At 33.6% G+C, this 26877-nt stretch overlaps 2 protein-coding genes across 31 annotated transcripts in view; both read left to right on the forward strand.

Moving 5' to 3' along the window:
- The first annotated feature begins 555 nt into the window (after positions 1 to 555).
- Positions 556 to 14446, forward strand: LOC106617267 (ABC transporter G family member 20). The gene is made up of 12 exons (XM_014234355.3): positions 556 to 714; positions 9648 to 10031; positions 10124 to 10283; positions 10498 to 10760; positions 11442 to 11535; positions 11608 to 12002; positions 12080 to 12311; positions 12480 to 12657; positions 12889 to 13075; positions 13184 to 13449; positions 13538 to 13624; positions 13697 to 14446. Exons 2-12 carry the CDS (start codon positions 9928 to 9930, stop codon positions 13906 to 13908), a joined length of 2178 nt encoding a protein of 725 aa, XP_014089830.1. The 5' UTR covers positions 556 to 714; positions 9648 to 9927; the 3' UTR covers positions 13909 to 14446.
- A 988-nt stretch (positions 14447 to 15434) lies between these two features.
- LOC106617226 (modifier of mdg4) overlaps positions 15435 to 26877 on the forward strand; it is a 35227-nt gene continuing 23784 nt past the window's right edge. For 10 of the 30 annotated variants that reach the window (XR_011394942.1, XR_011394941.1, XM_070105908.1 and 7 more), the window contains exons 1-4: positions 15438 to 15602; positions 15778 to 16086; positions 16157 to 16296; positions 16593 to 17394. Coding sequence is in view for 27 of the 30 variants with exons in the window: in XM_070105908.1 (XP_069962009.1) it covers positions 15873 to 16086; positions 16157 to 16296; positions 16593 to 17394 (1156 nt within the window). In the remaining 3 variants the exon portion in view is untranslated. Of the gene's footprint in view, positions 15603 to 15777; positions 16087 to 16156; positions 16297 to 16592; positions 17395 to 23836; positions 24312 to 24455; positions 24952 to 25072; positions 25266 to 25354; positions 25594 to 25752; positions 26093 to 26175; positions 26598 to 26877 lie in introns of those variants that run through there. The other 20 variants (XM_014234285.3, XM_014234286.3, XM_070105903.1 and 17 more) reach the window with 10 other exon arrangements.

Below are 26877 nucleotides of genomic sequence, written 5' to 3' on the forward strand. Positions count from 1 at the left end.
CTCCAACCTTTATTGTTCTGTGGATGCAATTTTCAAAAAAAATTTGACTTCAGAGATTTACTTATGTTTATAGGTATGTGTGCATATCAGTCCGAGTGAAATTTGATCAGATGGTACATGTATGTATATAAAATGTGTTCTTAAGTTTAGTTCGCTTTTTTGCGCCCAATAAAATTTATATTTGATGCGATGTAACTTTACCGGCAATATTTGCGTCACATTTTTTATATATTTTTTTATCATCTATTTCTCCACTGTCACTACAAGTATAATCCATGTACGTGTGTTGGTATCGGGTTTTATTTATATTTTGAACTGCTGTTTCCACGAAGTCGTCTTCATGGATAATGCAATACTTTTATTAGTTTACTCCTATGACTTACATGCACTACTGCAATTGAGAGTGAGTAAAACTTGAACATTTTTATAAACATGTGTATATTCCCACTTACATATGTATATTTGTAGATTCCACATGGATTCGTATGTAGATAAGTATATGTGACTACGAGTGCGCTTTTTCGCTAAGTAGAAGTAGCATTGTGATTCGACAGCAGATTTTGCCACGGTTTGCCAGTCGGTTGCCCGATCGCTTGGTTTCAGTTACGAATTGTCTCTGATACGCGAAGTTTGGCACGGTGCGCAATCGCAATCGTTGTAGTTTTTTGTTGGTGTGAAGGAAGTGAAGGAATTGCTAAATCATCTGGTTTTATGGTATGCGAAAAAAATATAAATAAACAAATTTGAATAAGCTGTTGAAAATAACGAGTGTTGTCATGATATGCATATAACAATCACATACGAAAATAAAGTGTTGTGATAGAAATACATATTGCATTATACTTTTTTTTTAAACTGCAAAATCAATTCAAAACCCCTCGTTGAGTTTTGAGCGCATTGTTTTAAGGCTCTAATGTGTTTACTAATTGTGGATGGCAAAGCGGAGCTGAAACAAAAGACTTAAGACACAAACTGGGTACATACCTACATGTGTATGTAAGTTAGTGATTTCGCATTTACTATGTGCTAGTGCTGGTGCTGCTATTTGTGCTTCGAATTGCTGATTAACCAAAAATTACGTGCACGTTGAAAAAGTGGAATAGCAAACATTACAAAATGTGTTAATTTTTCCATAAAAGTGTGAGTGTGTGTTGCGGCAACTTGCTGATTCTTTAACAGTGTTAGTGGTGCTAGCCACAAGCTCACTTACACACATACATACATACCTACAAATTTGCACACAGTTGCTGTGTATTGAGCAAGTCAAATGAAACTGTCTTATGTTCCACAAGCCATGGTGCAAAACTTGTGCAAAAACTGAATTTAATTGTAAACATTTTAAAAATACTTGCACTTACATTACTCTCATGTAGAGAATTCAGATTTATGGTAGATATGTAGCAAAACATATCAGAAAATTACAATTAAGGATATGTCAGATTTGCATTCCGCTTCCAGAAGTATTTCAATTACAAACACATATAAACGTTATTTACATATTCTGACAATTATATTTTGGTTGTTGTCAACATTTCAGTTTCCTATAATGTGTGTAAATGTGTATGTGTGCACTGGATTTAACAGCTGTTTTGTCATTGAAGCTCTACAATGCCAAGCACTAGCTGTAAACAGGAAAAATCTCAAAATTTAACAACTGTTGTCTGTTCCATTCGCAATCGTAGCAAGTGAATGGACATTTGTGTAGATATGTATGTATATGTGCAAGTATGTACGTATGTAAGTATGTATATCGCTTGACTTCCTTATATGTCAGTTGGAGAGACCAAAAATGCACCACAAATGTAAATAAATAAATATCAAAATCAACAAGGGTATATTCCAGGGTAAACAGAAAATAGAGTGTTTTTATTTAAGCACTTAAAGTTATAGCTATATATTACATAATTTCATTTTTTAACAAAAATATCAGTTTTTAACAAAAAAAATCAGCTTTTAATAAAAAATTGTAAACGAAATATTTAGTTTCAAAAAGGGTATAAAAGCCATGCAGGACTTTAACGACTACTATTGGCATAATCTAAACTAGCGAATTTGCAGTATTTCAAACAAATTTGCTTGTTTGATAATCTTCACTTTAACTTGCTAGCATCATTTATGTAATTAAGAAGATTTTTCAAAAATGTATTGCTTTTTCGTCAAATTCAGTGGAATAAAAACCACATAAGTATATAAAATATATTAATATATATCAGGCGCTAAGCTAACATCGTTCACAGTTCAGAATATCCCACATTTTCAGCAGCAGAACCAAAGTTTGTGAATTTGCTCGTCATACTGAATCCATAGTCAAGGAAGTCTTGCCAAATAATGTAACTAAGCTTAGTGAAAAAATATGGTAATTAAAGTTATTATGTAAAGGGGTAATACAATTTGCAATGAATATTGCAAATATTTTTTGAGTTACTGCATTCTACAGTATATCCGCTCAGTTCATTAAGCTCCTTTAGTTTATCTTTAAACGCGTTTTTCTCAAAACTATATTTTTCAAATTGGCTGCAGTTGTAACTCAAAAACAAATCTTCCGATGCCTTTGATTTTCTTCTGCTTGTGTGGTATACATACATATATGTATTTCTGCGTACCGTAATCTTCCAGTTTTTTGAAGATTAATTTTGGCGATTAAATGAAACTAAGATGGAATAGAATTTTTCACATTCGCTGTTATCTTTGAAACGCACCTTTTATGAAGCAATAATATAAATAATATAATAAACACTTGTCTTCCACGCCCATTGCTTCCACCATACAGCAGCAACCAGCAGTCGTCCGCTGCAACTACTTTGGCAATATCAGTGCGAACTATTGGTGCTGCGATAGCGCGCCACTAACCACAATCCACACGCTGCAACAAAGCCATATTGAGTAATCTGCAAACTCCATTCGGTTGCTCAGCATGTTGGGACGGTGTTCATGCCACAGTAAGTAGCATGCAGCCATCGCAACTGAGAGTTCCACATACGAGTTGAGCACAATTTTACCAGTCCTACCTCACATCGCTGAAGTAAACACGTTGCTTACTATCCACTTTGTTTATATAACTTTGGTTATTTCTTTGTTTATTTTGATTGTTGTTTTTTGCGATTATATTCACGTACTCATAGCAGTAATCGATTAAGAGGCGTTTTGGGGCATCGGTACAGGTAATTATAATGTTGCTAATTCTTATTCGGGAAGCGTTTCGAAAATAAGATTCATTAAATAATTAAAAAAATAAACCAGAAGATAATTTTTAATTGTTTGCTGTTATAAAATGATTGTTCTGCTGTCATTTGATTTATCGCATGCGGAGTGATTTTCGTTGCAATGACTGAGCGAATAACAATATATGGTATACCTATATGTATGATTTTGCAAAGATAATCCTTACATGCATTCGTGTCGTTCCATGTCAGTAAGTGGAAAATATGATTAACAATAACGACTATGACGTATCTTAATCACTTTTTGACCAAACACGCGCCTGCGGCCAACCTAGACAAAGTAAAATTTGAATATACACATTAATTTGCGTACGCTCAAAAATTCAATGCAATTTGATGTGAAATTACGAAACGCGCATTTATATATTTTTGTTGTTGTTTGCTTTTTTTTGAACAATAGTTTCCTTCGTAATTGCAATTACACAAGCACACTGGTGCTAACTGACCTTGAAGTATTTGTGTTGATGTGTTTTAAGAGACATACTACACACCTATTTCATATATTCGATCGTAGTAAATGCATACATATGTATGTAGTAAAAGCGGTGCATCTTTGATTTGACCCTTATTTTTTTGAAACACAGATTTTAGTAAAAATTAACTTTTTCCTTTTATTTGGAGGTCATTGACTGTTAACCCATTGCAAACCCTTGTTTATAGACTAACTATCCTATTTCGGAAGGCTAGTAAATTGTATACCATAAGTAGTTGTCGTATAACATGATTTTTACTAGCTGAAGCCTACAGAAGCTAGTTTAATTGAAAACGTAGATAAGAACCCGAGTTTACATTTTTGGAAAGCACTTTTCAAAGTTAATGAGTTAATTAGAGAAATTGCTAAATTTTTGTGCGTTCAATCAGTTTTTCAAGTTGAGTAAAAATAGCATTTTAAAAAATCTGGAAAGTTATTGGCTATCAATTTATAAGAATGTAGCATTTTTGCACGATTTTTACAATTATAAATATTATTTTAATCATATTAATGCATCTATAGACAACGTTAATTAAAAAAAAAATATTTCAATATGTTTTTAAAAATATTTTTTTTTTTTTAATAAAATACACATTATTTTTTTTAAAGATATTCAATGACTGAAACTCCAAGATTTGATCTAAGCAAAAGCTCTTGAGCAGTTTCCTGGTTTTGATATTTCTACCTACTATAATAGGGATTGGTAGTATTCAATTAATGGCTGCAGACGACTCAATTGTCTGCAGAAGGTAGACGATATTCTCTCGTAAAGTACAATTTGGTCTACTGTTGTCGAATCGCAGCTCTCGTGTAATTAATGATATTACGGATGTTACTTTTAAGACAGGATTGTTAAATTATTGGAAGAAATTACATTACATGTTCTAAGGCCAAAAATCAAAAACAGTAACAAATTTACGTAACTTTTGTCACATTTTGACATATTTTTAACGCTTTTGAGAAAATAACTTATTCATTCTCTAAGTATAAAGTTAACCGGGAAGCATAAGGATTAGAATTGCCAATTCAATATGAGCATAATTTTAATGCGATATAACGATTTGTTTAAAAACACAAACAACTTTTTTTCTGGTATATATTAATTATGTTAAACGTCTTCTCTATACTTTTTGGACCACCATAACAATGTGTAACAATAAAATTATTACTATCCACATCACAGAGGTTATCCATTTGGCCACCATAAAAAAGGAGTACTTATTTTTGTTAATTTTCGTACAATTATCCGCGTTAAAAATATTTTTCAATTGGTAAAGCTATGTCTAAATAAGTGATAGTAGCTTGTTACAGAAATTTGGAAACATAATAATTAAGGCAAATAAAAAACATTTAATTTTGTGAAGTAATCAGACGTAATTTTGTCAGAAACTAAATTGTTCTACGTAACGGCAGCGCCTGTGTTCGATTCTTGTGTTGAGCAACATCAAACTTTTTTTTAAAAGCAACACTCTTAAAATACGACAGTATTTCTGCAGTGAAATCTCACCTCATAAAATCTGTTAGCCATTTAGATTCGACTTAAAATTTGTAGGTCACAATAAATTTGACTACAAGCTCAATCAAGCGTTTAGCATGGATGTAGGCGCTATTAAATCTATTTACATATACACATTTTTGTAAAAAAGCACGTTGTTGGAAACCCCTAATTTAGTGCAAATATAAATATTAACCCAAATATTTGCTTAAGTGTATGTTATTAGGTACTATAACCATATAGTTATACATATACGTATAGTACATATGTAGTTATGTATATTTGTACATATATAAATTTTTTTACGATTCAACCATTATTTACTTAATTGCTGTTTTAACTAAAATAAAGTTAAGCAATTTTCATGCCTAGACCCTCTAGCAAACGCCATTTAAATTTTTTATTTCTTGTTTACAAAAACACACTATGCACAAAAACTCTCGACGAAACATGTTACAACAAACGCAATAGAACTAATACATTAACCCCCAAGAAAATGAAGTAATCAAGAGAAGTAAACCGAAAAGTGAATGCAAATGAATATTTGAACATAAATACTCGCTTACAAAGTCAAACACTTTCATAAATATGAATGCATGTGCATATGTTTGTATGCATACATACACATACATATATGTAGTACATAGGAAATATGCGAAAAGACGGCAGAGCGCCTTTGGTGCGTCGTTTAATGTAAAAGAGAGTTACGAGGTCAACTTACAAACAAAAAAACTAGTTTAACCACGAAGAAACGTAAAGACTGCAAAAGCAATTAACCCATAAGAGACTGCGGTATTGGATGGCATTCAATAAAATGCAGGCATTACAAAAATTCGTTGTAATAAAACTAAAATAAGCATGCACATATATACACACATACTTATAAAAAATTAAAGGGTATCATAAGTCTCAAAATGTAATACACTTTGTACGTGCGCATGCGTATCTACATGCACATGTAAATAAATGTGTAAATAAATTTAAACGTAGTCGCTTGTGAATATGGATGCATCGCAACAGGTAAATGGACTGGATGGTCTGAAGTAAAAAATAAACGAACCATCCAAGGTTGGCAGCAGGTTTGTAATATCAGCATTGCGTTGCCGTGTGCCGGCTCCATCAGCGAGTTTTATGCAATACTATGAAATGTCGAAAATGTACCGAGACCGCGACACAGACGAACGAGCGCAGTTTGGCGCGCTGGAGCGACCATTGTGTACACTAGCTGACAGAGAGCAACAGCAACAGCGATTGGTAAAACCAGAAGCAGTTTATTAGCGCTACAGTTTTTTCATTGATTTTGTCATTTAGACAAGTGACCGCTTTATAAGAGTGCAAAATAAATAGCCAAAAACAAGCTCACAACTTCCACTTAACGATCATTTGTGCACACATCTATTCGTGACACTAATTATTTTATATGAATATAAGAACTGCTAAGAAATACACTCACACACATGCATACATACGAATATGGTAGATGCATTATATAATATATGCAACTAATTTAAAAAAATATTAATTGATGAGCGGAAAATTAATGCCAGTGTCGAAATTGTTTTAGGTTATAAAATAGCTAACTATCAACTGTAGGTGTATATACATATATGTACGTAAATTGCTTTTTTTAAAATCTTTATTGTTATATAATGTTGTTGCTCGACCCAAAGTCATAGTTATTAAAATTTCGAACAAATTTTTTTAGTAGTTAAGACATGCACACGTAAAGTATATGCACAATCTTTCACCAGAGCTCTCCAAAATCTATCAATATTCGCGTGTTTAACAATTAAAAGTGAGAAAACAATAAAACAGGCATGCAAATAATTCCAATGAATCTCCAAGAATCGAACTATCCTAAGCAAACTAAATTATCACGTACTCTATCACAAAATGTTTCATCGAGCTGCTTCTTGTCAAATAAAATAGTTTTCAATACAAGAACTTGATTTTGATCGTTCAGTTTGTATGGCAGCTATGGTACGGCTATATACTAATATATGCGATAAACAGTGTGATTCCAATAAATCAGCAGCTTCCTAGGGCGAAAAGGACGTGTGCAAAATTTTGATATCTCAAAAACAGATGGAGTAGTCCGTGTATGTACACACAGATGGACATTAATAAATCGTCGCAACTAGTCACACTGATCACTTATATATCTTTATTACAGGCTCTCCGACGTTTCCTTTCGTCTGTTGCGAACATCGTAGCAAACTTAATATAACGTTTTCAGGGTATACACATTTTTAACGAAGCAATATTTCCAACACAACTTACTCATGGACCTAAGCTTATGAGATGTGTACCTTAAACATCTTAAAAATTGTAAAATCCTATTTTTTTCTCTTGCTAATCCTAGGCTTGTTATCACTTGGACAGATATAAAGACGGTCATACATACGAAATCAATTCGCCTCGTTTATCTAAAATAATTATATCGCAATTATCAGAAGTGTTACAAACAATCATTAGGTGGACAAATTTATTATATTATTGTATAATATTTTTTTGTGAGAGTTAAGCTACATACTTGTATGTAGATATAGGTATATATTAATTACTATAGTTAAAAAATCGTTACTTCTATGTTTGTTCCATAGAACTACAACAGACATCCGCCTAGGAACAATAAATTATCTGATGTAAGAAAAAGTTCTCCGAAATTAATTATTTTTCAAAAGCGTCATAGGACCGCATATAGGTACTAAAAATTAACAAATGCACTTTAAAAATGTATTAAATAAATTATTTTTACTTCCGAGAGGCATTTACTCCCTTATATTCAACAGCATTAGCACTGATTTGGCAAATACACATATATATATATATATATTTTTATGTATATGTATATACAAATATATTTACTACATTACATTTTGACGTCTACATAAGCTTAGAATGAGCGATTCCCCAAATGAACGCATTTGGAATATTAATTGTTTAGAAAAAAAGGACAGAAACTACGTAGCGAATATGTATATGAAGTAAATAAATCTTTTTTTTATCTATATGTTTTCATTATTAATTCTAAATCTCTATTGCACTCTACGCCCTTATAGTATTGCAAAATAATATTCATGAGCAAAAATAGTTAGGCAAAGGCCAAATATTTGTTGATTATATCATCTGTCTAAAGTTGAATTGGAAAGTGAGACAATATAACATTTTACAAATACATGCAATAATAAATATAATAGACAATTTCCGGATCGCACCTTAACAATGGTTAATAGGTATATATATATATATATATATTCATAATATACTATATATATTTTCATAATATTAGGGCTGGAGGAAGTTATGGACCGATACCACTCAGTTTTGTCTCTGTTTTAGAGTTGAATTAATTTAAGCCAGAGGACCGAAAATCTATTGAGATCTATTGATTTAGCTTATATAATCAACCGGTTGGACGGATATCCTCATATGCTATGGGGGCTATAAGATATATCATAACGTGAAACTATTGGTGTTAAATATTATTTCGATACATTAATTTATATTTTTGTAAAAGTAACTAAGCTGATGATATTCAAAATGACGTTCTCTAGAAAATGAGCGTTATTGATCTAATTATACCCTGAACAGGGTATATTAAGTTTGCCACTAAATTTGTAACACCCAAAAAGAAACGTCGAAGACCCTACATAGTATATATATGAATAATCAGCGTGACGAGCTCAGTCGATTAGACATATCCGTCTGTCCCTCGCTGCTTCTGTATATACGCGAACTAGTTTCTCAGGTTTTAAGATATAGATCTGAAATTTTACACACGTCATTTTCTCCCCCACTATAGTATATAACTGTCACACACACTGATCTATCAAACTCAAGTTCCAGTATGGAAGACTTTTTTTGAGAAGGTACTTTCGTAAAATTAATGTATTTTCTATTCTTGAACTACGTACATACATATATTAATGGAGCATCATGAGAATATTATGTGTCGAAATAACCAGAGTGGTTTTTGATGTTTAAATTTATACCATAAAGTGGGCGGTACCACACCCTTGATGCTTAATTTTTATATTATTACAAGGCTACAAATTTCAGAAATATGTTTTCCATTTAGAAATTCCCGTTTTCTGCCACTGAGATGTCTGTAAATAATTACGTCTTTGGATAGAGAAAATTTATCAAAATACTTAATGATATTTATAATAGACGCAGGTTTAAGCTTCACTAAGTTGATTGTAATTCGATATATGTACATATGTTTGTATGTATGTATGAATATATGTACCTATCTATTTGTTTTTATTTCGTAACATTTCATTACGTAATGATCCGTAAGCACTGACAGCTATTTTAATAGCAAAATATACGCATATAGATATGTATATGTATGGTATAAATGTATGTAGACATAAAAAATCTTTGTATATTTCTGAATAAGTCGGCTTTCATCAAGTTCTTATAAGGTTCCTGTTTTGTATGTTATTTTTTCCAGTTTGTACACGGTCTGAACAATTTATGCCGTCCACGATTCTAAAGCCAGTGTGAGCACCACATAAACGTCAACGTCTCCCGCAGCATACCAACACCAAAATCAGATCACAGCTACGTGCATATTTATACATCCACAGTTTTTTTGTCATACTCATACATATAATTGACTCACACCGGTCCAAAAAGAATATTCCCAGCGAGTCATCTATATGTAAGAGTATAAGTAAACATAAACCAAACTTAGTGAATATATATACAAATAAGCGATAACATCAGGCAATATGGCGGCCGTAGAGGTACGCAACGGATACAAATACTATGGCAGTAAATCAAATCCCAAAATTATTCTCAACTACTTGAATATGAATGTAATGCGCGGTTCAATGTGAGTACGATTAACTTACTTCAATTACTCTATTAGGGTGTGTAAGTTTTTGTTTATATGTATGTCCTTGGTTTCTTATTTGCAATTTACAGATATGGTCTTCTTGGTGCTTCAGGCTGCGGCAAAACTACACTACTCTCCTGTTTAGTCGGTCAGCGCCATCTTAATAGCGGTGAAGTCTCAGTTCTGGGCATGAAGCCTGGACAACCGGGCAGTGGCATTCCAGGTTCACGTATTGGCTATATGCCGCAGGTTAGTATCATATTGAGGCTCTATTGTTTTTCTTTAAAGTAAGCTTTTATGTAGTTTTAGTTAAAACATTTTTTTTTTTTTTGATAATAATTCCAAGTTCTTCATTTTCTCAAAAATGTGTTACATACCTATTTCCTTTACGAAGTTTTGTTAGTTCATTTCAAAATGTTCAAGTATTGTTATAAATAATTATGATTATATATTTATTAAATAGGAAATCGCTCTTGTCGATGAGATGACAGTAAAAGAGACCATTTTCTATTTCGGACGTATTTATGGTTTGAAGGAAGAACAGATTCGGGAGAAATTCAAAATATTACGTTCACTATTGCAATTACCACCACCAAGGCAGCTTGTGAAGAACTGTAGCGGCGGCCAACAGCGACGAGTCTCATTCGCATGCGCCATGATACACGAACCAGAATTACTGATACTCGACGAACCGACAGTGGGCTTAGATCCCATGCTAAGGGAGAAGTAAGTATTCGACTTAGATCATTATAGCCTGTACTATCATTACTGTGACCATTGATATAATGATTTATACTCAACTGTAGGTAGTAAAGAAAGAAGTCCTGGTAAAAATACGTCCACTAACTTCTCTACCTAATTGTATAAATATAACATGCTATAATTGTGTATCAAAATAAGCTACAAATTTAGTTCACAGTTTGTGGTTTTATTTTTCTAAAAGTGGGCGTAACACCGCACAAGTACAAATCCGATAACCCGTCACCAGTAATAAATTTAACCTTAAGAATAATACAGCAGGGTTGCAAGTGCATCGGTATAAACTTTTTACAATGGGCGGGACACCGACTACTTTTACACTTATTTTTATTACAGTTTCAAAATGGACTACAATCTCACATACTTCTTATTTTAATGTCCAGCAGATTTATTCATTTTACAATAGATAAATCAAGGCACTGCCTTTAACATTTAGCAACTTTCATCTAAACACGTCATCGTATACTGAAAATATCGGGCAATTTGCGCCTTATAATATTGTAGTAAAATAAGAGAGCATATTTTTTAACAATATCTACCCTGGTAGTTAAAATGAAAATGCGAAAGTATATAATATTCGGTTGAACGAAAATTGACCTCTTCCTTATTTTATTTATTTTTTTTATAAAAATTCGTTGTATTCAACAGAATATGGGACTTTCTTGTGGAGAGCACTAGGAATAGCAAAATGGCTGTGATCATTACTACACATTATATAGAAGAGGCGAAAAAAGCCAATTGCGTAAGTTCATATAAACCTCTCATGATATAAATATATTATATCTGTATATGGTATAAATAAATTTCCTTTTAGATTGGCTTAATGCGAAATGGTGTACTATTGGCGGAAGATACTCCAATAAATATAATGATAAAATTTGAGTGCAACTCTATTGAGGATGCCTTTCTAATATTGAGCCAAAAACAAGGTGACTCGGACATAGTGCAGCCCAACACGATTAACACCTCCCAATCGCCAGCAATTATGCATTCTGTGGAAGTAATAGACGCAACCTCGCCAGAACCCAACGACATGTGCAAAAAGCTTCCATTGGTCGATGAAAACGACAACAAAACTCAACCAACTGATCAAGGAGGTCATTGTCGCGAGCAAGAAACCGAGAATAGAAAGCGAATATTTTTCACGACGCGCGGCCGAATTAAAGCTTTGATGACAAAAAATTTTGTGCAATTATTCCGACAGCCATCGTACGTGGAAATAACATTTATATTGAATAATATTTAAGTTATTTTGTTTTAATCCTAATTTTATGTGCTATTTTCAGTGGAATAATATTTATGCTGCTCTTCCCATTAATCCAGCTCACCTGCTTTTATTTAGCCATTGGCAAAACACCAACAAATCTAAAACTCGGTATCGTCAGTGGTGAAGTAAATGATTATGCAACATGTTTTGATCAGAATTTAAAGACTGTTTTTAATCACAATGACACGTGCGAATTTAAAAAGATATCGTGTCGTTATATAATCGAGTTGGGTGATGACATAGCTGAGAGAGTATGTATTTTGTTTTTTATTAAGTTTCAAACAAAAGTTGAAACAATTAGCTAAATTTGAAAAAAATTGTTTCAAATAAAAAGCAATTAAGTAGCTCAGAGTTGATGCTATTACAAACATACATATGTATATACAATCATATAAATTCATATATCAATATTTACCTAGGTATACTACAAAACAGAGGAAGAAGCTTATAATGCAGCTAAGCGAACTGAAGTCCTCGGTTATATCATGTTCCCCAACAATTTCTCCGAATCAATGAGAGTGCGAATGGAGGAGGGGCGTTACGCGGATAACGGTGCGGTGGAAAACTCCGAACTTAGTGTTCACATTGATATGACAGGTAAATAGGTTCCAACAGATGCAGAAATATTGCAGCAAGAATGTATATTTGTTAACTCATCTACATATAATAAAAATTATTTCCATAGCTCCATAATGAATTAATTTAAATGCATAAAGAATGAATTATTATTTAGATCTTTGTTTACACGATTTTTACAATCTTACTATACCTGATAAATAATTTATGATTTTTTTCATTAACTTATTATAATCTTTTACCGAATAAAAGATCAACAGATTGGATACTTTATTGAGCGCAAATTACGTGATAGTTTTGGTTCTTTTGTGAAAAACGTGTTAGCTGAATGCAATCTACCAGCTGGCTTGGGAAATATTCCTATACAATTTCAGGAACCCGTTTATGGTTCATTTGATATAGAATTTCAGCAATATGTGGCGCCTGGTGTTGTCATGACGTAAGTCTTTACGATTTATTTTTTCAATTCGAAAATGCTGAAACTTTTCGGTGCAACATTCTATTGCTAATTGCCAATCATATAATATATAATTTTCTTTGGTGGTAGTATGGTGTTCTTTTTGGCAACATTGATGACAGCAGCTGTCTTCATTTCGGAGCGTATGGACGGTGTGTGGGATCGCACACTGGTGGCTGGAGTATCCGCCATGGAAATGCTGTGGGCGCATCTACTCACACAGCTCATTATAATGGCATTCCAATCTTTTGAGGTTATAATGTATATTGGATTGGTATTTGATACTTACAACAAAGGTGATACAGCAACACTAATTGGCCTATTGACAATGACAGCCTTTTGTGGAATGCTCTTCGGTAAGAAAACACCGCTTTAATACATATCACTTATCCTATGTTGTTGTAAAGCATGTAATATTTTAAAATGAAAATTTACTACTTAAAGGTTTGCTCATATCGGTGTATTGTAAATCGCACACAGAAGCAAATTTCGTGGCCACTGGTGCATTTTATCCAATGATAATTCTTTGTGGTGAGTAGATGAATATTTACATACTCTGAGACATGCATATACATACGTATATTAATTTATTTAAATTTCAAGGACTGCTATGGCCTCTGGAAGGAATGCCGAAATCTCTACAAGACATTGTCTTATTCTTTCCATTTACGATCCCATCTATATCAGCACGAAACATTATAGAGAAAGGTTGGTCGATTACAAATTGGCAAGTGTACAATGGATTCATAGTAATGTCAGTATGGATAGTTATATTCTTTACACTCTGTATGGTGGGCCTTAAACGTAAAACTTAAGCCGATCTGGGATTTGGCGCCAAAGAAGAAGTTGTAGTATTAAAATTTACATATATATATACATATATAGAAATAGGTAAAAATAATGCAGGTGTTACATGTCCATATACAGATAAATTTGTAAAAATCCTAATATTAACAATTTTAGCAAAAAATGGCATATCATATAAATCCGCACCGAACTTTGCGTACGCCATATGCTTGCAAATTTTAAATACATATGTATGTGCAAATACACATGTAAATCGATCATTTAAATTGTGATCACGCATACATATACACTCATTTTCATCATGAACATAACTTTCCTCCTTGTTAGAGAATTTATAATATTTGTGTAGTATTTTAGATACAAAGTATGTGGTAGGGAATGTACAGACGCATATGTACTATAGACATAATCGCATAGAGTTAACAACATATGTTTATGTATTTATATACTTATGTAAGAAACGAAGTGTATATACTATTGGGCATAAATAAGTAAATATTTAATAAATATGATTTTGCATAAAGTAAATCTTTATTATCTCAACAATCTCGTTATTTTATTTGCAATGAAAGAGAGGATTTTGCCAAAATCATGTATTTTCTTCATACAGTATTTAGCTAAACATACGTACTTACATGTATGTGCATATGTATATGTATCTCCATGTATGTTTGTATAAGTGCATTTCCATAATGATATGAAAATATGCTTCTCAAAAACTGAACATTATAGAATAAAAGAATACTATTTGAAAATGCACTTAAAACAATAAATAATTAAATTTGGCAATGAAACTCTCTTTATGCAACTCTCATTTTACACTCATTCAAACTGAATTGAATTTTTCTGAAAATATACAAGACATAATAAAGCATGCATTTATAATACAAACCAAAAACTGAATATGTGGAAATGAAAATTGCGGTTCCATATCGGATGTCAAGTAAATGTCAACTGTTTCAGAGTCTCGAAATTAGTGAAGTAAAATTAAATTGTAAGTACTCGAAATTACTCGGTAACCAAACTTACTAATAATTGTTAAATAAAATATATTAATAGATGTTGTTTTCCTCTTACAACATTTAAAGTTGTAGATATAATATACGCAAACATTACACAATGATATCTATACCATAACTCTTAAGAGGAATTCCTCAAATCCAAAATTAATTAACCTGATTTGCGTGCTTCTTTAATCTCTGTGGTAAACTACTAAATTATAAAATTCAACATTATTCATTTATTTAGGAGAACAAAATTTAAAAAGCTCCACTCCCGACTTAGCCCGATTCACGTTTTATTTTTTATTTATTTCTTTTTTTTATGTATTAATAAAACATACGAAAATAGAAGGTTGTACATAAAATATTTAAAATTCTATTTACAAACTTCAAGAATTTATTAAGGCTCATTAATCTGGCAACATGCAATGCAACCCTGATATAAGTGTTAGCCAATCAAAATAAATCTTTTAAAATTTTCAATTACGGAAATGTGATGCTTCCATGAAACGCACACAACGCCAAGCGTTTGGTCGAAATTGGATTTCATTCGTAATTTGACCGAGAACGGTTTGTGTCTGGCGTAAATTTATTGCTGTTGTTGCAACGATTTCTATTTTACAGAGAAACAAAAAATAGTTTAAAGTGAACCCAAAGTTAAAGTAATTCTGCAAGTTTACTGAAAGCCGTTGTATTAAATTGTAAGTTTTAAAGATACTACCAATGATCCATAGAAATATTGTCTAGCAAAAATAATTTCCCAGTTTTTTTTTGGTAAGAAAGAAAAACTGGTTTTATTTTTGAATAAACAAAGTAATAGTCAATGAATTGAAACTTTTATTTGTGATTGTAATGATTAAAATGAATGTTTTATAGAATTTTCAATACTTGGTACATACACGAATTTATCGATTTGTGTCAGCAAACACATCGGATCAGACGACGAATTCACTAGTATTGTGTCAGCCAACATGGCGGACGACGAGCAATTCTCGCTTTGTTGGAATAATTTCAACAGCAATTTGTCGGCTGGTTTTCATGAGTCGCTATGCCGTGGTGACTTGGTGGACGTGACGCTAGCGGCGGAAGGGCAATTTGTCAAAGCGCACCGTTTAGTTTTGTCTGTATGCTCGCCCTATTTTCGAAAAATGTTCACACAAATGCCGGCCAATCAACATGCTTTCGGTAAGTGTGAAATTTCGCTTTCGAAGAAATTATTTTCCCAAAGTATTAGTAACATTATTTATTTCTTTAGTTTTTCTCAAGGACGTATCTCATACAGCATTAAAAGATCTTATACAATTTATGTATTGTGGAGAGGTAAACGTGAAGCAAGAAGCATTACCAGCGTTTATTAGCACAGCCGAAGCTCTTCAAATAAAAGGCTTAACAGATGTAAGTACCAAATTGATATGTTTGTAATATCAAAATATGGAAAGCACATAAAAAATGCTAATTGTTCATAGCACGCTTTTAATTTTGCGCCATTTTTGTATAAATATATATATATATGTATCTACACATGCAATATAAATGTCTGCATTTGTGTTTGTGTATGTATCTGTACGAAACTGTACCCACCCCATAATATGAAAGTTAAAGTGAATGTAATACAAAGCAATGTGTGCTTTTCTCACATTAATATCTATTGTAATATGTAATAGTATAATAATATGATTCTTCTTTATTAGAGCGATCCTCCACCATCGCAATCGCCAGCGGAACCTTCCACACCTTCCCCTCAAATTCAACAGATATCTTCGCCTCGCGTCCGCCAACGAACATCAACTTCTCGCTCGTTTAAAATAGAATCTGTGGAAGATTCTGGAGATGATAAACAAACTCAGATTGTCATACAAACTACGGCGGCTCCTGCAGCACAACAAGTCGTTGCTCAACCGCAAACACAACATTTGCCGACTCAAAGTCAAACGCATATAGCACCTCAACAAATCGCAACCACCACAACCGCCACTACTACAACCGTTGTTACGCATAAGCGACCAGCGCGAAGTATTGGAAGTGGGCCCCACATTAAACGCACCAAAAGTACAATTGATCCGCTAGACACAACTGATGTGTCGACCGGAACTCAACAACTAACTGTTCAAACAGCAGTTGTTGCTGCCCCTGCGCCTGAGACTAAAACACAAATACAGCAACAACAAAGTGAGCCCGAATATATAGACTTGCCAATAGAGTTGCCTACGAAATCTGAACCAGACTACGCAGAAGATGCTGGTGACGTAGAAGGAGGCGAAAATGAGGCCACTTATGTAGAAGATGATTCTTATGGAGAGCTTAGGTATGACGAAAGCTATTTTACTGAAAATGACGATACACCTGCAGGTGCGACGACGGTACAAACTGGAACAGGTTCAGGTGGTGGTGTGAATGCAACAACATCAAAAGCTTTGGTGAAACAGCAACAATCATCATTCACCGACACATCGTACGTGGACGTGGCCGACCAAGGAAACAGTGACGCACAAGGTTGGTTGAAAATACATTTCTTTTCTAGAATGTAAGAAAGTGGTATAACTGCAACTGAACTATTAACTGAGTAGCATTCTATATTGTTTATATCCACCGAAATATTGGAATTGTTCTTAGTACAGTTCTTTATCTAGTTAATGGTTCAATTACATTTATTTCCACGTTGAGTAAAGTCGGCTTAAAGAAGGTTGATTCGCATTAGAACCGTAAATATGCCTTCATTAAGATGATCTTTCACCAACGAAATATATACTTTAAAAGTTGTTATATGTTACACGTATATTCCAAGTATTGCGCTCGTATTTTACGCAATTTATAAAATTGTATTGTCTAATTGACGATACAACGGTCGTGGTTCGGATTTTATAATTTTATCTAGTGCAAGATTTTGTGAAAAATTTAAAATTTGGTGAACATTATAAAAGAGGATTGTGGTGCTGAAGTGATTATGGAAATTAAATATAACAATGTGGAGGAATATTTACGGTAAGTCTAAAAATTTCGATTATACTTTATTAGAAATTACTTGAATCGTATATTTACATTTTTAATACTAATAACATGATTAAATTTTATTCTAGTATTATAGGGGTTTTCATGCCAGTCCTTCAGTAATTAACTATATTACGCAAACTTTGTTTTATGAATCCGCTTAAACTACGTATTCTTACCTACCCTTGTAAGTAATACCAAATGTATAATTAAAAAATTAAGGGTGCAAATGTAAGGAATAGGTGTGAAGACTCTTAATTTGGAACTGATGTCAGATGTTGTTTGTTTATCAAGCAACGGCAGTACATTATTGCCGAATCTATTTTTGTGATATATGTGATGTTATAGTATAGGGTGTACTCGAGCTGCGTAATAATTGCAGTATCACAGCTGCTGATGTGCAAACAAAAGGTGCATTCGAGATACACAATTTATGCAAATAATCGGCAACACTAAATTTTTTATCTGCACATCCGGATATCAGCAAATATGCAACAGAGTAGAGGTGCGTTAGAACTACGTAATAATTACAGCAGTACATCTATTATCGGCCTTTACACTGTCATTTTTGTATGCAAACGTGGTATGATGCAAAAAAAAAACCTGGTTCTCGTTTAAACGGTCGAACATGCAATCATACTTTATTTCTCTGTTATTTGTGAACGAAGCAACATCAAGGATGACATGAAGCGAGACTCATTTTCGCTGATTTTTCTGTTATCGAAAATGAGAGTCGCTTCATGTCATCCCTGATTTTAATAATCAGGGAAACTCGAACAGATGATGTCAAAAAGGCGGGATGCCAGAAATAAACCGGGAAAACTTTAGTATAACGTCCCACGCTTTCGGGAATAAAATGGGTATGGGCGGATAGAGGAGATCCTCCAGATCAAGAATATATATAGATATAGCCGCGGGAAACTTATAGTTTTCGAGATATTTGGGTTTAAAGTTCAAAATTTCGACTATTTAAAGTACGCATTTTTCCCATTTCGAATGAGTTATACACTTATATTTTCCACTTTTATATCCACTAACACTTCACTAATTCGTTTGTACACATTTATTTTACATTATATAGTGCAAAAATAGTTTAATTCAATAATTAAATTATTGTTAAATTCTATTAATTCTGACAATAACAAAAGGGTTGCAAAATTTCAAATAACCAGTGTTACCTTATCGACATCTTTTGTAATTGAACTGAAAGAAATTAAAACAGATAATACCCCAAATACAGGTATCCAAAACCTAGAGAAATAAACTATTACAAAGCATTGATGTTAAGTATTATGTTATACCCTCTATGACAATATTACTTTTTTCTTGTAGAACTTCTTTTTGCGTTGGCGGCCTTCGGCCGCGCTTCAAAAAAATAACCCTGGTCGGTCCAACACCGGGGTGTATCAAAATATTTTTCGCGCAGAACTTCTTTTTGCGTTGGCGGCCTTCGGCCGCGCTTCAAAAAAATAACCTTGGTCGATCCAAGACCGGTGTGTATCAAGGTTTTTTTGCGCAGAACTCCTTTTTGCGTTGGCGGCCTTCGGCCGCGCTTCAAAAAAATAACCCTGGTCGGTCCAACACCGGGGTGTATCAAGGTTTTTTTGCGCAGAACTCCTTTTTGCGTTGGCGGCCTTCGGCCGCGCTTCAAAAAAATAACCCTGGTCGATCCAACACCGGGGTGTATCAAGGTTTTTTTGCGCAGAACTTATTTTTGCGTTGGCGGCCTTCGGCCGCGCTTCAAACATCGGAGTGTACCAAAGTTTTTACGCGCAGAAATTCTTTTTGCGTTGTTTCCTGTATCTAGGATACAATCTCTCTGTTAATTTTATTTTTCTTCGTTTGCAAAATATATTAGTATGGCAACACTGATGTTTTGACATTCACAACCATTTTGTTATTGTCAAAATTAATAAAATTAAAGAATGATTTAAATATTGAAATAAAGCTATTTTTGCAGCATCTAATATAAAAAAAATTTCTAAAAACGAATTAGTCAAGTGTTAGTGGATATAAAAGTGAAAAATATAAGTGTATAATTCATTTTAACTCGCAAAAATACGTACTTTAAATAGTTGAAATTTTCAACTTTAAACGTAAATATCTCGAAAACTATAAGTTTCCCGCGGCTATATCTATATATATTCTTGATCTGGAGGATCTCCTCTATCCGCCCATACCCATTTTATTCCCGAAAGCGTGGGACGTTATTCTAAAGCCGACCCAATAAACCCGCTAACAAAAGCAGTGCGAAACGAAATTTCAGGGAACGACACAAATATTTTTGAACAACGTGCAACTAAATTTTATTTGCTAATTTAATTTAAAACGTTCATCATAAAACCATGATATTTTATTATGACTTGTATTGTTTCTTTGTTATAATATTTTTTTTTTAAATTTATAATCCAGAACGCTTAGATAAATTTAAAAGAAGTCCTTCCACAGTTCTTCGTTTATCCGTGACGTCATTACGCTTCAATGTTTGCTTCAATGTATGCTGCGTGCATGATGCAAGCGTTTACACCATAAAACATGTTCATAACAACATCATGTTTTTAAAAATTTTTAAAAACCATCGCACATGTATGACAAACACGAATTTATTATGTTTACACGCTCATTCTTCTGATCACGCCGCACATGCTTGCAAACATGAATGACCGTGTAAAGGCCGCTATTGTGTTGTATATTTGCTGATACTCGGATGATGTGCAGACAAAAATTTAGTGTTGCCGATTATTTGCATAAATTGCGTACAAAAAATGACAGCAGAACGTGATGCTGTTGCAGATGTTGCCAAAAATTCACGCAGAACGCGATACTTTGACAAATTTGCAACTTTGCTGTCGTGACTGCCATCTCGAACGCACCCTACGCTTGCGTTCATAAATGAAAGTTGTGTGATTTACTATAAATTTGAGCTTCGGCTATTTGGCGGACCTATTGACTTGTGACGATTGTTGTTTTTTTAGAACAATATTAATAGTTTTTGCGTTGCATTATTTGTTCGGCAATGTCATATAGGGTGCGTTCGAGCTACGTAATAATAACAGCAGTACAGCTACTGTGTTGCATATTTGCTGATATGCAGACAAAAATTTAGTGTTGCCGATTATTTGCATAAATTGCGTGCAAAAACTAACAGCAGAACGTGATGCTGTTGCAAGTGTTGCCATAAATTCACGCCGAACGTGATACTTTGACAAACTTGCAACACTGCTGTCGTGATTGCCATCTCGAACGCACCCATAGTGTATTGATAAGTGATAAAATCATGATTTGAATTTCTGAGTACGTACATTCAAATGCGCATGAGCAGATATACAATACATATGACTATATAAGATTAATGTAATAAAATATGTATATATTTGTTTTAATAAATTTAATCACTATTAGTGACAATTATAATACAAATTATTTATGAGGAATGTATATTCTGCAAAAACTAAATAAAATTATTAAATGCCCAAAATGATATTTTGAAAATTACATAATTTAATTAATATGATAGAATTAGCCAAAAGGCTAACATTCGGCTGTAATATCAGTGCAAACTCTTGAACATAATTTTCATACAATGCCCAACTCTGTTTACGCGCCACTGTTCAAATTTCTCCTTCCGAGCTAGCTGTTGTGAAACACGCTCATCGTATGGATATGGAATCGATGGCATGTGCTCCAAAGTAATCAGCTACATCTCCGCCCTTTCTCGCTTCTTCTCTGCGAGGAGTCTGACACTCTCCCCCTCTAAATCCACAGAGACCATCTTCACAAATTGGACGAAGGAGTACAGACTGGACCTGAACATTTCAGTCGGTGGCACAAAAATTCCGACAGTAAATAACCCTAAAATTTTAGGCGTCATATTTGACAGACTGTGCTCCTTCACTCTTCACACGACCTCGATAACTGCCAAAGTACAGAGCCGCAATAAAATCCTCAAGTCGCTTGCTGTCAGCTCTTGGGGAAAAGACAAAGAAGCGTTGTTGACAACATACAAGGCAATCGGCCGACCGGTCCTAAACTATGCATCACCAATATGGTCGCCTGGAAGTAGTGCGACGCAGACGAAGAAGCTTTAGACTTGTCAGAACACTGCACTCCGGACTATCACGGGAGCCTCTTGATGTCCCCAATAAAACCCCTGCACAGTGAGTTCCTTATGCTTCCCGTTAAGGAACTTAACGAGCTCCTCTCCAAGGAGTTTTCTGCTGGGGTGTTTTCGTAGTCCCGCGAAACCAGAGTGACCCTCGCGCAACTTCGTTCTGGAAATTGTAGCAGGTTAAACTCCTACTTATCCAGAATAGATCCTGACATTCCAAACATATGTCCTGCGTGCAATGAGGCTCCGCATGATACTAACCGCTCCTTTGCATGCCCAACAAACCCAACTCATCTAACACCCTTTTCCCTATAGTCCGACCCCGTCGAAACAGCCTGTTTCTTGGGACTTCGACGACAACCATCTATCACTTATCATCTAAGCGGGGACTAGATAACCGTTACAACAACAACAACCACAACGCTCATCGTATTTTGTTAGGTTTTGGCAATTCACACCCTGGTCCGTAGTTGGACCTTCTCTATAATATATGTTCTCTGATATTACCACAAAAGAATGTGGTTGATCTGAAGTTAAAAACTTCAATTTAACTGAGTGGAGTTGTAAACCGTAATAGAAATATATATTTTTATCGAAATACAAAATGTTAAATGGAGTAGTGTTATAAGGCTTTGAAGGGACAACTATCAGTCAAAATATCAATTTTTGAGCTTCGCAACATAATAAATGAGGTTTGTAATAAAGTTGAAAACAAGGTCAAAGGAGGAATTGGGGTAAGTTTCCTCGTTTGAACGCAGTATGGCGTGTATCTTCAATGAATCCCAATTATATCGATATTTTTTTTCTTTATAAAGAAGTGAAAAATATGTATTCCTAAATTCTTAGTTATATTTTATATTTTGAGTCAGCGATTGGGAATTTTTGCAACACGATTATCTTAATTGATTATAATAACTTTTTTTTATCGAACATGATAAAAATACTTGGGCTTTACTGAAGCAACTCTATGTGCTATGGCAACCCTTAACAGTTTTTAGATATATGTTTATAAAGATTTTCGTGTTTTCTAAGCGAAATTATAAGTTTTGCAAATTAAAATAATTTTCGTAAACGTAATTCAATAATGTGATGCTAAATATATATTACTCTTGCGATAAATTTCCCCAACGTGGTTTAAATTACCTTCTTTCGTGATATATCTTTTCATGAATAAATTGTCAATGTTAAATTCGCGTAGTGCTTAACCGATTTCACTGCATTGGACGAATCTGTTGTAAAAAGCTTGTGAGTTCAAAAACTATTAAAAGGTATACTGAAAATGAGCACTTAAATAAGTATAAACAACTACATGTATTATTTCATGAAAAAATATATATGAGACATATTGATATGCGCCAAGCATTTTATTAAAGGTAAGTCTCATTTAGCCAAGGCTTTGTTTTTTAAACCACATATTCATGACAATTGTAATTCATTGCAGTTCATTGTACCTAAACCACGATTATCGTAGAATAAATCACATAAAAATACATCAAAAATCTCAAGGTGGTATTAACAATGTTAATAGTAAATTTTCTTATTAATAACAGCCAGTTTCGTTGGTGTGGTATCGGGTAAGTTAATTAATTATAATCTGTTTAATGTAAATTTCGCAAATTTTAAAGCGTTCGTCTAGATAACATGCTGCCTAATAAAGTTCTCACAGTACGCTCAAATATCTACCAGTTTTTATAAGTTATTCTATAATAAATGATTAAAAATTATTGCTGTTGCAATTTGTGAACGTCTTTTCATTCTTAAATTGTCATAAAGTTTACATTTAGAAAGTTATTGACTCCTTTCATCATATAATTCATTATTATTGTCATTGTTACACAGGTGAAGATGAAGTGAAATTCATACGAAGTCAGAAAAAATATGCCCAGTTAGTTTATAACGGATTCATATACAACAAGAAGTTAACTCAGGCAAATGGACAAACTACATGGCGGTGCGTAGATCTGTTAAAGCTACGTTGTAAAGCTGTCGTCATTACGAAAAAAAATAAATTAGTTGCTGCGCGACGTTCACACAATCATGAGGATCATGTGCAACGGATAGGTCAACGGCCATTATATAAAGTAGAGGAAGATCTCAGCGAGTATATTGAAATTAAACCTGAAGATCCAAAACTTGCTGAATACATGAATGTTTCCAACATAGAGATCTGTGCACAGAAAAGTGGCAAAGAGTTCAAGTTATTCGTTCCGACTCCTGCAGTACGAGCAGCCACAACAGTTTGGCCTAATTATCAACCAGAATGAGATGTTGTGTTTTTGTTAACGTAAACCAACTTTTATTTACGTCTATAACTGTAATTGTAAATTTTAAATAAAACCTATACAAAATAAGTTACTGTGGTATATATTCGTAATTATAATTCATAGAATTTTTGTGTTATATACTAAAATCGCATTTTGACCTAAATATTTATATTTTCTGATTTCGTTTATTGCAGATACAGAATTAATGTTTATTGTCAGTCCCTGGGCTACACCTTGTCTAGTGCTACGCAACTTTATGTATAATTGCCACAGCCGAAAAAATAGCAAAGAATACTGGCGCTGTCATAATTACTCAAAGAAAGTACAATCAGAACGTTGCCGTGCTCGCTGTGTGCTGGAGGATGGAAAATTAAAGTCTGAAACAGGTGGATTGCATAATCATCCGCCTCACACAGAAAAAATCGAAAAGATGATTGAACGTAATCGTATGGTTGAACTTAACAATGGTGGAGGGAACGGTCTAGGTCATAATATAAACAGAGGAAGTGTTGAAATAAAACCAAATCGTCGCACTTATCATTTGCCCATACGAGTGCAACAAGAACCGGGAGATGAGCTCATCGATACATCAATAATGTTAATAAATAATAAATTTGACACCTAGTTTTTACATTGTATTAATATTATCCATATTAAATATAGTGTTGCATATTCAGGTTAAATGGAGAACAGATACAGATTTGCTTCATGTAACATGCTATAAAACTAAGGTTGATTGTGTTGCTTATTTAATAATTAAAAAAACAAAATTTTAACCCAACTATTTAACAAAGTTATAAATAAATTACAGACACGCCGCCAAGCCTACGGGATAACGAAGCTTCCGAAGACACTTCTGCTAACGATGTGGCTCAGAATCGCGTGAATTATCGTTCAAGTTTAAAGGGAACTTACCAGTTGGTATTGGATGGTTTTCCTTATTCACGACACCGAATACGTGGTTGCACAATTTACTGGCGCTGTGTACAATTTCGTCCCTTAAAGTGTGTTTTAAACAGTATAAACCTTAATAGTTCACATTTGAGTGTATGCATACATGTATATTTACATATTTACGCATTTAAAATTACAGATGTAGAGCAAGAGTTCGAACTAACCCCGCCGGAGATCGTGTTTCGATTGTGGACGAATCCCACAACCATCCTATCGTTCGGGAGCGACGTAAGAAAGGCACACTTAAGTATGTTTATGAACAACGGAAGCTGGAGCGTAGTTGCAGTTTTAAGTAGTAATATACTGGCCGTATTATACACATACACATCATAAATGCAAAAGCATAAAAAAAATTTATTTTTCGTTAGTGAACTTCAATCTTTTGTTTCTATGAAGAGAGGGGGAGGATAATATAAACATACAAAATTTCATTCATTTGAATTATTATAATATAATAAATACTAATTGAAAAGTGTCTGCATACCCACCAACATCTTTTACATTCATATATTATATTCCATATTTATATTTTTTTAGCAACATCTTTTAACGCTAACGAGTACGCAGAAATTGTTGCGCCTTTAAAGTATAATTACAGAGGTCAATTAGTCTACAACGGTCACACATATTCGATGCATTCGGAAAACGGTAATACTTGTGTGGTGCATTGGCGCTGCTCGGCGTATACAAAATTTCGATGTCGGGCAAATATAAAAACCCGTGGCAAAATGTTAGTTTCCCTGCGTGGTATACATAGTCATCCCGCAAAAAAAACACTAAAAAGTTGTAGCCCAATAGTATTCAAGCAGGTTTAATGTGCATTTTGCATACAGCGACGTGTTTTCAACAAATAAAAATTAATATAAATATAATAAAATCTATGTCTTTCACTTTAACACTTTCTAACCAGTGATGAACTTATCTTCTATTTTATTAATATTTATTGTATTTTTTTTTCAGCTAAAAAGCGAATGCCTGTAAATATCATTTGTCCAGTTGTTATTCCACAACAACATCAACAATCGAAGCAAAAAAGTACATTAGGTAAAAAGGCGTACAAGTCCTCGACGATCTACTCAGTTGATGGTATGTCGGTCGTTAAGTCGTCATATTCGGAAATAAAAACTGGCGAAACAATTTTGAAAACGTCGTGGAATAACCATCACTTAACTAAAATTGGTAAGCCTCGTATGTTCGGAAAGTGTGTCACATGCTTGAAGAGAACACCTGAAAACCATGCAGCTCTTTCCAAAATCACCACATATTGTCCACAGTGTCCCGGTGGTGTTTGGATGTGTGCGGATTGTTTTGATAAAGCTCATTAGACAATTTTGAAATAAAATTATTTTTCTATTTTCAATAAATTTGAATATATATCCATATATTTTTTTATTCACTATTCTTGCAACACATGCTCACTATTATTAGAACACATTAAAACTTTCTTTTGAGTTTTGTATGGATAAGACAAATACTCTATAAAATTAACCATACCAACTACTACTAACCTGACGAAAATATATCAATGCATTACTTTAAGAAATATCTATCGGATAACCAGAATCATTTTTTAAAGTGTATCTGTAAACAATATCTGTCTGTTGATAAGGACAGAAGAGCAATCTTGTTGGTTGTCATCCAAGTCATATAAGGGAGGAGGCA

The sequence above is a fragment of the Bactrocera oleae genome, chromosome 2, assembly GCF_042242935.1.
Source record: "Bactrocera oleae isolate idBacOlea1 chromosome 2, idBacOlea1, whole genome shotgun sequence".
Taxonomy (NCBI): domain Eukaryota; kingdom Metazoa; phylum Arthropoda; class Insecta; order Diptera; family Tephritidae; genus Bactrocera; species Bactrocera oleae.